The following is a 12,423-nucleotide window of genomic DNA, read 5'->3' as shown; positions in this document are numbered from 1 at the left end:
TTTCTATACTATTGTGTTTGCAAGGTTTCCATGGGCTTCCCTAGCCACTTCTCTACTTCACATCTAACACTGAATCTTCTGTCCCTTCTTACCATCTCCCTGCTATTTGAAAAAAAAAGCAAGTGCTTGTGCTAAGCAGAGTCTCATCGCTATTCACAGCTTATTTTTAAGACATTTTTGCTCTCTAAGTTAGTGTAGATAATTTCAATTTCCCTAGAAGTCACCGTTTTGCAAGCCTCTGCTGATGTTCTCTGTCTAACAGAAAAGGTACTGTGTGAACCTTCATAAAATACACTGTAGAGCCACAGGAATTAGATCACAGCAGAGTCCCAAATCTGCCCAGCAGCTGGACTCACTTGTGGCAGAAATAATGTGATAATGTCGACTAAGCAGCTCTGAAACCAGGATTTGCTTATTGAACTGCTGCACTGGAATCAATTCTGTGAGGAAAAATGCCAAGGGCCTCTTGACATATACTTAAGTGTTATTTGAGAGTGTTTTATCCAACAGCCTAATCCTTTTTTTGCAGATTTTAATTTAACACCAAGTCTGAAAATTTATTCTACCATTTTTATTTTGCCATTTTAAAAATAAAGATAGAGAATTTTCTATCTGGTAACTAGAGATGTTTAAAAGGCAGGGTAGTAAAGGTTGTTTTTTTTCTCCAGCTGAGGTTTATTTGCATAAGCCTTTTGAGGTTGATAAACTTTCCTTTCTGAAACTATGCAGGGTCCAGGCTCCTGTAACTTGCATTGCTTTGTTGTGTTTTCCTGACTTCTCCTGCCTGGCATTCTTCAGATGTCAGTTCTTGAGACTTGCCATCACTCTGAGCCACTCTTCCAGCTTAGCAGTGGGCCTCTGATATTGATTAGTTTGTACCACAACCTCAGAGAAAGATAAAAGGAATGTGGTGTCAGACAAGCCCAGTGACACTTCCTCCTTAGCAGTTACAAAGTGTAAATAGCATGCACTATCTGCACAAAGATCTGCAAACATCAGTGAAGATGTACACAGTGGGCTGCAATTAAAATGTTTTCCCAAAGGGATGTTGGCATTATGTGCCTGATTCCCTATCTGAGATTAGCACAAAGCTACATAAACCTCATGAACAGCCAACACAGGAAATTACCAACTGCATGGGGCTGGCCAAGTCAGCAGAGAGTATGGAGAAGGGTTTGTCTTTAACCCTCTTGGAATTACAGAACTGCTGACTTCTTCTGAGAAGAGATCAAATTCTTGCATAGACAACGACCTGTATTTCTCATTCTTTCAAAAAATGAGTGTGTGGCTGTTCTCACACAGGGAGGGGAAGAAAGGGAAAGCCTTCTGAGCGTGCTTACGGCATATGTCTTTGTTCAGACTTTAAAACTAATCAGTTGCTGGACTGTACTGTATGGTCTGAGCCAGATGGGAGATGTGTAAATGCACATGTGAAGGATCAAAGATAAGATGGTGATGGAAACAAGATGCCTCTAATTTGAGGTGTGGTGGGGCGTGGATGTAATTTTGAACATAACTATTCAGTGTACCACATTAGGTGCTTTCATTTCTTTTTAAGAATTGTCCTAGGCTAGCAGCATGAAATATTAATTGTATCATAGTCCTTTCCTACAGTTTTGGCAGTAGCAAATATGGGAAAGAAAATTTGAGCCAATGCTGTTAAGGTTAAAAAACCATTTCATGGTCACTTTTTGTTGCTGATATTTTTCCTTCCATTACCTTTGCCAACAAATGACACAGAGCACTCAGCAGAAACTGAAATAATTTTGGTAGAGTCATTTTTCTTTTTTTTTTACCCAGCAGTTAAAGAGAGTAGCACTTAGCAAACATAAACCAAATACTGCCTTCTGCCAAAAGCCATTTATACTACTATAACCCCAATGTCTTTATATAAATAATACCACCGCTGATATATTCTGATGTACAAACTTTAAGACAAGATTTTCCTTGGGATTGTTCGACTATATATCAGAGAGTAAATTCCAATCAAAGGTCTCTATAATGTGGTTTCTCAGTCTAAACTATTTTACATATCAGCTTCTGTCCAAAGAGATGGCAAGCTATACAATCAAGCAAGTATCTAGCCTTTCTTACAGTTGTTCATAAAAGTACCTTACAAGTCCAGACATACAGACTTTCTGGAGGAAGATGGAGTACACATGAAAATAATTACACAAAACAGAATTGCTTTCCTACAGTTCATTATCACAGCTACTTTGATGAAGTAGCAACTTCATCATTATAGCTACTAAACAATATTTAAGTAGCCAAAAGCCAAATACCTTCTTGAGACATATATAGAAGATTGACTTGCTTGTGCACATTCTTCTTCGTGTCCAAAGTGAGATTTGTACAAGTGCAGACTCATTTTCCTTCTAACTGTGCTCCAAGAAAGAGTGAGGAAATATTTCCTATAATCCCATTTTTGTATCTCACAAATGGATTAATTCATGGCTTCATTTAGTGGTGTGAGCAAAGCCAGATGGTGGTTACAACAGAACCAGAAAGTGCTATGTGTCTTCATTCATCAAAAAAAATCCCTACTATTCCCAGCTTCTTCTGGGCTATGTGAGCCTCTGAAATGTGACTGCCAGTAATGGGGAGATACCATCACATTACGTGCAGCAAGCAACCCGGGCCTCTCAGAGTGAAACTGTCATTCATGTAAGCAATCATCTGACATAATTTAATCCCAGACAGATATGGCAGTATTCTTGTGAAAGGAATACCGAGTTAAAAATAAGATAACAGGTGAAAAACAATATGCTGGGACTTTGTGGGGACTGATACTTGTGGGGTGACAAAGTGGATACATGCAACATGGGAAAATAAGTTACAGCAAACCTCTGGTATTACATATTATTTAAAACATTTGGTTCGTAAGTAATAGGTTATCTGACTCTGGAAATATTTTTCTTTGGCTCTTACTTTTCTGGAGCAGTTTTGTAAGAACACAGGAAAACAGTTATATGGAATGATGTGGAATGCAGCAGGTCTCCCAACTCAATCCCCTGCCCAAAACAGGCTTAGCTGTGGGGTCAGACATGGTTGCTCAGGGCTTTGTCTCACTGGGGTTTGAAGTCCATGAAGGACAGAGGTGATACAGCCTCTCCAGGTAGCATGTCCCACTGTTTAGTTACCATGCCATGGAAATTCCTGAGGCCTGCTTTCTCTAGCTGAAAACTCTCCTGTTTCTACTTGTGGCAACTATTGTAAAAAAATCGTGGCCCCCTGTAACCTCCCTGTAGGCCGAGCAGACACCTTGAAGCTGCCCTCCTCCCATCCAGCTTGCTGCCTTTTCTCCCAGTGTCTGCTGAAGTCTGTCTCATGTACAACCAGGGCAGCATCAGCTACCGCTCTTGCCTCATCCACAAACCCAACCACTTTGTCATAGATGATCACCAGATCAGACATCACTTAGTCAGTCTCCATCTTCTGCCTTGTGTGCCTGTATTTGCCCTAAGGGTTCTTGCTTCAGAGATGCTTTCCCAAGGAGCAGAAAATGAGACAATCAGCCTGCAGTTCCTCATTGTTCCATTTGCCCTTCCTTTAGATGGGTACAATATCTGTTTTACCTTGGCCATTTGGGGCCTTCTCCAGTCTCTATGATTCTTCAGAGCTGAAGGAGAACAGCCTTTTGAGGACACCAGACTGCATCCTCAGCACCCTTGGGTGCAGACCAGCTGGGCTTGCAGGCACGGGTAGGTTGACAGCTCACTTGAAAGCCACCAAGTACCTCATAATCTGTCACTAAATCACTGCCCTCCCTCAAGCAGCAGGTTCAAATATGCTTTTTAACATCCACTGGCTGTAAAGCAACTGGTGACTGTAGCATCTTGGAAAGAGCTGTGTGAAGTGTTCTGATATTTTGATTGTCATTCTGTTCTGCTCTGAATGTCACTTTCTTTTCAGTGTTTTCTGCTCTTAGCATATTTCCAATTTTTCGGGAGACTGTTCCAGTCTGTGTCATTCATCTCAGGATTGTGAAAGTAGCCTTGTGGAGGATTTTCTCACATTTAAAAAATTGCTATGTGTGACTATTTTAATGTTAGGAAGATGGTCAGTTGATGGAAATAGGTTTGTGTTCTCATGATTTCATCCAAATTAACTGAAGTACATGAATTACATGGCTGCACTGCCAGTCTGGCAGATTTAGAATTTTCTGAAGATTCTTCAGGCTACTAGTAAAAATTCAACCTTCAAAGGTCAAGTCCTCTATATTGATGGCAGATTTGGACACATTAATAGGTAAAAGCAATGCGACTTCAAAAATAAAATCCTAGCAGAATGTAGTTTGCCAAATAAAAGGAAGACATGCAAAAGCAATTATTCCTAAGAGTGTCTGAATTTACTAAAAAATTAAGCTAAAAATAGCTACCAAGTTGAGAAACAGAGTCACCCCTCACATGCTAGACCTAATTAATCTGAAACTAGTTTCCCTGAAACTTCACTTTGTATCTTGGCCAGCTGAAGTAATGTTTAGAAGGTCTCTTAGTGTTTCTTTCACATGTGCCCTCTCTTCACAGATCATGGCAGGAGGAGAAAAGAAGGTAGGAAACTCTGAAGGAGGCAGGGGTGGGAGAAGACTTGTGTTTTAAGGAAGGAGAAAGCCCATGAGACTGGAGATACTGAGACTGGAGGAACAGACCTCCTTCTCTGTACCCTCAGTTACTTTTGTAACTAAGGCAGGCAGAAATGTTTAAAAACCAGCAAAGGAAAATGGTTTGAGTAATTGCTGTGAAAACAAAGTGAAGTTTCTCTTTGGCCTTCTGTTTTTGGTCATTTGAAGAGAACAAGAGCTCTCCAAAGTTCTGTTGCCCTAGGGAGCTGTGACATTATCTCAGTGAAATATTTTGTTTGCAGGGTTTCCTGGCATAGCAGCTATTTGAATTAAATTTAGGGGGGAGGGAGGAAGAAGAGAGAGAGAGAGAGGGAAGAGTATATGTGGTACTTGAATTTTGCCTTCTATTAGAAGTGCTTGAAGAAGATGTAAATTAATTGTGTAGTCTGGATATTTATTCTTTCATTGCTCTCTCATTGTTGTCTCGTTGCTGAGGATTTATATATCTCACAGGCAGCAGCTGCTCAGTGCTACAGTGCCACAGGCACAGCAGAAAGAGTAAATGCTTTTGGTCTCACTGTCACAATTTAGGTTCACCTGCGTTTGCTCTGGTGTAAAAGCAAATCCCTTCTGCTCTTGGGGGCCCCAGGAATTGAATGTGCCAGGATGCAAGGCTTACAAGGCTTATCATATGTTAACTCTTAAGAGCACCTCCTTGTTCTGCATGCCCAGCAAAGACATGCCAGGTGGGTAACATCACTGCTTGGTATGTTGTTAAAAACAGGTTTGCTATTTCTGTAGAACTTGAAAAGGCTTAAAGGGTGGCTTGGACTAACTCAAAATTAAGGTCAACAGCATTTCAACTCCTGCTTGTAGATGAGGTATTACAAAATCATCCTAATAATCTAATGGTTCAAAGGGGTAATTTAACTGCCTAGTGAAAGCAACATGTTTAATTAACAACAGTCTGTTGTTAGATGAGATTATGAGCATTACCTACAGACCTGTCATGTGCACTCTTCCAGTACATTTTCCATAATAACATGATTTCACATCAACACTGGGGATTCTCTGTTTCCAGCATCACTAACACAATTCACACAGCTCTTGCCAAAATATACTAAAGACTCACTCATAACTGTTGATGCTAAGCCACAATTTTCACTTTCCCTATCACACACCAGTGAGTAAACTACACTTTGAAACCTTATGACTATTCCTGCTCCCCATCGCCATGAGTATCAAAGGCACATTGTCTGAAAGGAAGAGAGATAAAGGGTTTTGATTGTAGATAAACTAACTTCATCAAAGATACAGAAGATTTTAGTAATTAAACATTTTCTGCTACAAGATTCCTGAAATATTACTTCTTTAAATGTGAGAATTAAGGGGGTCATGTCCCTAAAAAATTAAAAAAAAAAAAAAGATATGCAAGATTAATATGTTTTCATGGTACAGAATTAAACACTGTTAGTTGTATGTGAGTAGATCTCCCAAAAGGCTATGTGTCCAAGTCCAAAGGAAATACTTTTTTAAAAACACAGCTAGATCTGTATCTGTCAGAAAGAGTTCCAGTATCCTGTCTTGGAGTAGGTGACATGGATTTTAAAAGATGGCATCTGCTCAAGGCCCATCCTGACATGTTATTAGCAGAATTTTTTTCATCTTTAACACAACTTAATAATTTTCTTAGGAAATTTCAAAAGCATCAGGTTTTTTGAAGAAAACAATATATTTTTATATATACTGTTTTACTTCAAGGATTTGGTTTTCTTAACTTTTTCTTGTCAAGCTATCTATTATAGATACAGAAAACAAACTAAAACAAATACTGTCAGATTCTAGAAGAATGCAACCATGTTTAAGACTCCAGCAGCAAAGCTCAGTTTGAGAAGCACAGTATTTAAATGAGGGCACTGAGCAGAGTATTTCCCATTTTGAAGATGCTGTATCTAAGGCACGGCAAATAAGGCAGACAATAATACAAGCACAGACGTGTATGAAGAACTGTCAGATCCAGAACAGGGAAGAGAGTAAAAAAAAAAAAACAGGTGCAAAAATAAAGGAGGGGGAGGGAGGAAGGGGGAACCAAGAAGAAAAAATATCCAAACTATTATCTGTATGCTAAGAATGTATGCAAAACCTACTCATTTCAGCTATAAAACAGAAGAATTAGGATACATATTCCAGAAAGATACAGTAACATCCTGAAACAACTTAAATGATCAGATTAGTCAGATTCTTAAAAACTGAGTAAGCATATCTGTAAAAAGTCTGCTGGCTTGATTTGAAATACAAAAACATAATCTAATGGTTTTTGCTTTTCATGTCTGTTAAGGCACCTGGAAGGCTGTTGTCTGTCAAAAGCAGGTTACTGTTAATTTATCACACTGTAGTCTAGGGCACTAAAATGCACCAAAATGATCCATTGAAAAGAAGATACTTTGAAAACTGTGAAAACTTACCTAGGTTACTGAAATGTTAAGCTAACATCAATAGTATTGTTAGATGGAATAGATGAATAGTATTGTTAGCTGGAATTTGGAAGCCATTTTACATTACAAAATTTTCCTTATTTAAGTTGACTGAAGAGGTACTCCCTACATTATTAGCTCTTCTAGTTATTCCACGACTAAAAGAAAACCACCACTATCATTTTCAAAAAAAAGAAGACAAATTTAAAAAGTGAAGTATTGTGGCAGAAGTTATATTAAACCACGTTTATTACTTTTAATAACTGCTGCAGCAATTCAGAGCTGGCAACAGTGCTGAATCTGGAGGGATTAAATCCTCCTGATCAGCATAGTACATGTATATTGAACTATCTCTTCTTTCATTTTTGCCTTGTACTGCATTCATGTTATGACCTAGGTCAATTTTTAATTGTCAGACTACTTGAAAATGCACCAAGTAATGGTGATCTGACTGGTGACCTTGATTATAACGGAAGTGTTGTAGGTTTTCTGTCATTTTTTTCTTGTGCTCGATAGGAAGGAGCAAGAGCCAAACACATGCTCCCTTGTCAAACCAAACCTCAGGCAGGCAAGAGATAAAAGCACAAGTATTAGGTTTCTGGGATCAAATCATCCTTTGATCCTAAAGGCTTTCTGCCTGGAGATCCTTAGTATTACGGGATACTTTGTTGCCACAGTTATCATCACTAAACCAAGTAAATGGTGGTTGTTATTACTATTAATGCCACTCAAAACGCTTACGTGTTAAGTGGGGACTGAACTAGAGCAGTGTCTTCAATGCACTGAGCTCTTTTAGAAAGTTCTGCTATGAAAAGAAATTATATTAGGGGGACTTAGCATACATGGTACTTCAGCCACAATTTCAGTGGCTACTCATTGCTTCCCAGCAATGGTGGTCAGCTCAACTGAGAAACTGAACCAGCTTTAAACCACTGAAAAAAAAAAGAAAAGAAAGAAAAGAAAGAAAAGAAAGAAAAGAAAGAAAAGAAAGAAAAGAAAGAAAAGAAAGAAAAGAAAGAAAAGAAAGAAAAGAAAGAAAAGAAAGAAAAGAAAGAAAAGAAAGAAAAAGGGTTATTCAGTAGGCAGAATGCAAACCCCTCCGAGCTGCCCACAGGATGACAGGATCATGGTGTGAAGGCTGGTGTAAGCTGGGTATGTGACTTGGGCATTTAAATTCTACAAGAGCAGGGTGACTGTTCACTAGTTGGTTTTAGAGGTTTGGTTTTGTTTTTTTTTTTTGTAGTTCACTTTTCCCAGAAGAAATTCTTCCTTATCTTATGGCAAATGTATCCTAAACAGCTATGCTCTCTTACTTTTCCTTCTGTACAGAAGATACAATGAGCATACACAGGATTGCTCTTCACTCCATCTAAACAGTAATATTTGAAGCATCTAATCAAGCAGCATCTTCACTACCTATAGTAATAGTACTATTAATAACAGAAACACAGACAGGCTATTACACAAATGATTAATTACAAAGCAGGCTGAAAGAGGTAGGGTAAAAATGCTGTAACTGACAAGTAGATTTCAAGCAACTGAGTCAGCAGTCCATCCGCTGCACAGAATATTTTATTATTTACCATCACTTTTTCAGTCTTTTTGAACTAGCAGTTCTGGTATCATAGAAGATATTTTTGCAGATTGTTTTTAGGTGCAAATTCTTAAAAACTGCTTTCTGCTGAAAATTACTTCCTCAAAATTCCCAGAACTGTATGCAGTGAAATTTGTTGTAACTTGTGCAAAGGTGGTAAAACACAACTGTCTACAAGAGCATTCTTGTAGAAAAGTCAGAGGGTGGGGAAGACAGGGTATTTCCCTCAACTGCCTTGCTCACAGGCTTTAATTACCTGTTAACGTGAAAGTTTCTGAAAACTCCCTGAACAGCTTTCAGGTGGTTCTGAAGGCAGAGACTGGCAGAAACAGGCTCCATTTCAGATTAAACTTCTTTCCTCCCTAGCTGTTTGCATGATCAACAGCAAGAAGCCCTTATGTTAATGTCTAAGTAGGAGAAACTTCAGAACAAACTGCCTTTGTAAGAAACACATGCTGCAGTTACAGCAACAGCTCACATATAAAAAAAAATAGTCTGTTTTGCCATTTGCCAATACTTGTAATGAAGTATCTGCCGTCTCAGGAATGAGACAGCTGGCAGTATGCGTGACAAACCTGAATTGATACAGAAGGAAATAATATTATCCCTCACAGTGTCCTCTTCTTTCATCCCCAAGCTTCTGTGCCACACTGTAGCAGCTGAACTAAGCAATGGCCTAATTGGAATTAAAATCAGATTAACAAATTAAACCTAAACAAGCACAGACACATGAACAAATGACCATACATAGGTAAGGTAGGGCTTATCTTCAGTCATGTATGGAAAACCATACCAAAAATATCTTTGGCCTTCATCATTAGGAATTATTTGTGGTATTTTTAGGGGGGACTTCAATTGTAGGAAGAGACAACATCATTTAAAAAAATAATTTTATTTTTTTCATACTCAGTGTTAAAATAATCTGGAATGCAAGTTGAGCTTGACAGAAAGCAGAAACCAGCAGTTCCATCAGTAATATTTAGCCACTACTGCAGTTCTTTAAGTTTTGAGAAACTTCAGCTATTTTGGATACAACAGCAAAACTCCCCATACAGTAAGAAATGTAAAATTACAAGTCTAAATCTCATCAGGCACAAAACTGAAGTTTCCCTGAGAAGAAGTAATTACAAACTAGTGTATAAACTTTATATCACAATATCAGGGTGTTTTAAGAATACAAAAGATTTGAATTCTTTAATACTCCATGCTGAAGACAAAATTTTCAGGAGCATTAAGAATTACATGTAACAGAACTGCAGCAAACAGATCTAAGTAAAATAGTAACAGCTGGCTTTGTATATCCCCTTTTGCATAGCTTTTAGATAATTTCTAATGTTATATACCTGAGATCTTTTAGTATTCAGTATGAAGTGCAGTCCAGCTGCTTTGTACCCCACCCCTTCATCTTTCTCTTCCAGCCAGCATTACATTCATGGGAAAAAAAATTGAGAATAACCATGAACAACATGCATTTTCTATGCCTCAAAACAGTTTAGCCAAAGGAAGTCCATTAATTATATCTTCTAGATAATAAATATTCCAAATAGTTGGCTTTCCAAAAACTGCTGTCTGATTTTGTACCTAAAGCTCCAAACTTTAGTGTGCCACAAGGCATACTCAAGACACGTTTTCTCCCCCTTGTCCATGGACAAGGCAAGGCATGAGCAGCACCACACCAACATGGTGAGTCATTATACCCATTATCAGCACCACCACGATTGCTGTAACATGTTAAAGTACGTTGCAGTTGAATATGTGTACCTATGTTTCCTAAGAGGAGCAGACGTTTCAGTTCTTTTGCAGATACAGAGCTTTGTGCCGCAAATACTCTTCCAAACACTTCACTGCAAAAGGGTCGACATCAGTGTCAAACTTATTAGCAAATAAGTGGTGGTTTCGTAGCATCCAGTTCAAGTCTCCTACTCCAAAAACACAGACAGAGCGAATGTGAACTCCACTGCATGGTGGGTAGGGTGCACCTTTGGACACATCACCTTCAAAGTACTGCCATTTGACAAACCTGGCCAGGGCATTCATGTCAGAAACATCATACTTGTCACTGGAAGAAAACGCGCCTGGGACTTCAGGGATTCTTTGAATTGTTGCCCACAGGTACTCATCTGGGCTGTAAGTATCCTTCGCCCACTCAATGAATTTAAGTATTTTGCTGTTTTCTAGTACATATTCTACAAAGCTCCTGCTAACTACAAAATAGGCACTGCCAGAAAAAACTGGAGTACTGAGAGGTGGTAGTTGTTTGTCTATGCCTGTGTTCCTTATTTTACCATCAATAATCTCATGGTGTTTCTTCCACCTTACTTCTTTATAAACAGGCATTTTTTCTGTTTCCAAGCTGTTTTCACCCTTAAGGGCTTTTAATTTCTCTACTATTTCCTTGTTGGTCTTTATAGGAAAGTCCATACCACATAGGTTTATTAGGTATTTCCAGTTTGAACTTCTTCTGTGGAGATCTTTCATGCAATTAATGTCGGCCTGCACTCTGCTCCATGAAGCATATACCACACTCTCTAACTGGCTGGAAATAAAGACATTATCAAAACATGAGACTATTCCCTTCACAGCAGCAAAAAAGGATTCTGGAGACTTTTTGTCTACATGAATGCAGTAAAAATTCTGTGGAGCATAGATTGATCTTAGAAGTCTATCAAGCATCTCAATTTTGTGATAAACCACTATTGAGTAAGCAATTGGAAATTCTGCTTCCTCGTTACTGAGAGGTTCCATAATGTATTTCCTAGTCTTGGTGAAGGAGGCACAGTCTGCAGTCATGTTAATATAATCATCTGTTGTTAGTTTGGGGCGTTTCTTAAATGACACTGATAATGCCTCAAGCTGTACCTTTTGTATTTCTTCTATATCCCCCTCAATTATCTTGGTGCAGTTAACATCACTAATAGGATCTTCTTTTGTTAGCTCCAGATGTCTCCGATTTAGGAAGTCTTCTTTCTGGTTAACTTTCAAAACTGAAATTATTACTAAAATGAGAGTTAGACCCAAGAAAAGCCTGAAGCGTGAGTTGTAGCAGAACCGTAATTTCCTCTTCAGCATTTCAAATACCAGGTAGCTTTGCAGGGCTAAAAAAAAATGTCCTCTTCTCTGTTCATATAAGCTTCAACAACTTCAGAAAAAAAATTTGTTTCTCAGGAATTTGGCAAGTTTTTCAAGGAAACAGAAGGAAAAATCCTAAAACAAAATGGAATATGATAGTCATTCTTAGACTAAAAGGTTTCTTAAACATATTAGTGATTAATAACTACATTATTATTTAGTGACAGTAAAAAGATGAATAGTTCAGCCAAAAAGATTCTACTGAAAATTAAAAATTAACAAATATATTTTTTAATAGAAAAACACTGGGAGAAGCATACAATTTTCATGAAATTTCCACATTACTAACACTGCAAACTGAAGTTCAGTAAAAAATCCAGAGCTGATTCAGCTGCATCTAAAACAAAACTGAAGTCAGATACACTACTGAGAAGCAAGTATTTCTTGTTAATTCATGCTTTAGAGTTTGACAAGAATGTTTAATACCCACTTCAGGGTTGACATAGATTTCTTTATCATTAAGACTTACCACTCACTTCCTGGATGGCAGCCATGCTTTACTTCTCGCTGGTAAAGAAGTCCCTGCAGCCTTTCAAGATCTTTACGTGAGACAGTCTCTTCAACATCCTTCATATGAGCTTAGAAGTACCACCAGGGAAGAGCTGATGAGAAGGGCAAGGAAAAAAAGTTATTATAGCAGGGCACCTCAGTTTTGTGTTGTGAGA

The 12,423-nt window shown here is 38.3% G+C and overlaps 1 protein-coding gene across 1 annotated transcript; it reads right to left on the bottom strand.

Annotated features, from left to right (window-relative positions):
* Positions 1-10,417: 10,417 nt before the first annotated feature.
* GCNT1 (glucosaminyl (N-acetyl) transferase 1) lies at positions 10,418-11,704 on the bottom strand. The gene has a single exon (XM_041396290.1). The coding sequence runs from the start codon at positions 11,696-11,698 to the stop codon at positions 10,418-10,420; it is 1,281 nt and encodes a 426-aa protein (XP_041252224.1). The 5' UTR covers positions 11,699-11,704.
* Positions 11,705-12,423: the final 719 nt, after the last annotated feature.

This window comes from Onychostruthus taczanowskii, unplaced genomic scaffold (assembly GCF_017590055.1).
Source record: "Onychostruthus taczanowskii isolate IOZ18803 unplaced genomic scaffold, ASM1759005v1 scaffold129, whole genome shotgun sequence".
NCBI classification, from domain to species: Eukaryota; Metazoa; Chordata; class Aves; order Passeriformes; family Passeridae; genus Onychostruthus; species Onychostruthus taczanowskii.
Note: the sequence above shows the minus strand (reverse complement) of the source record. Positions and strands in the feature narration are given on the sequence as shown.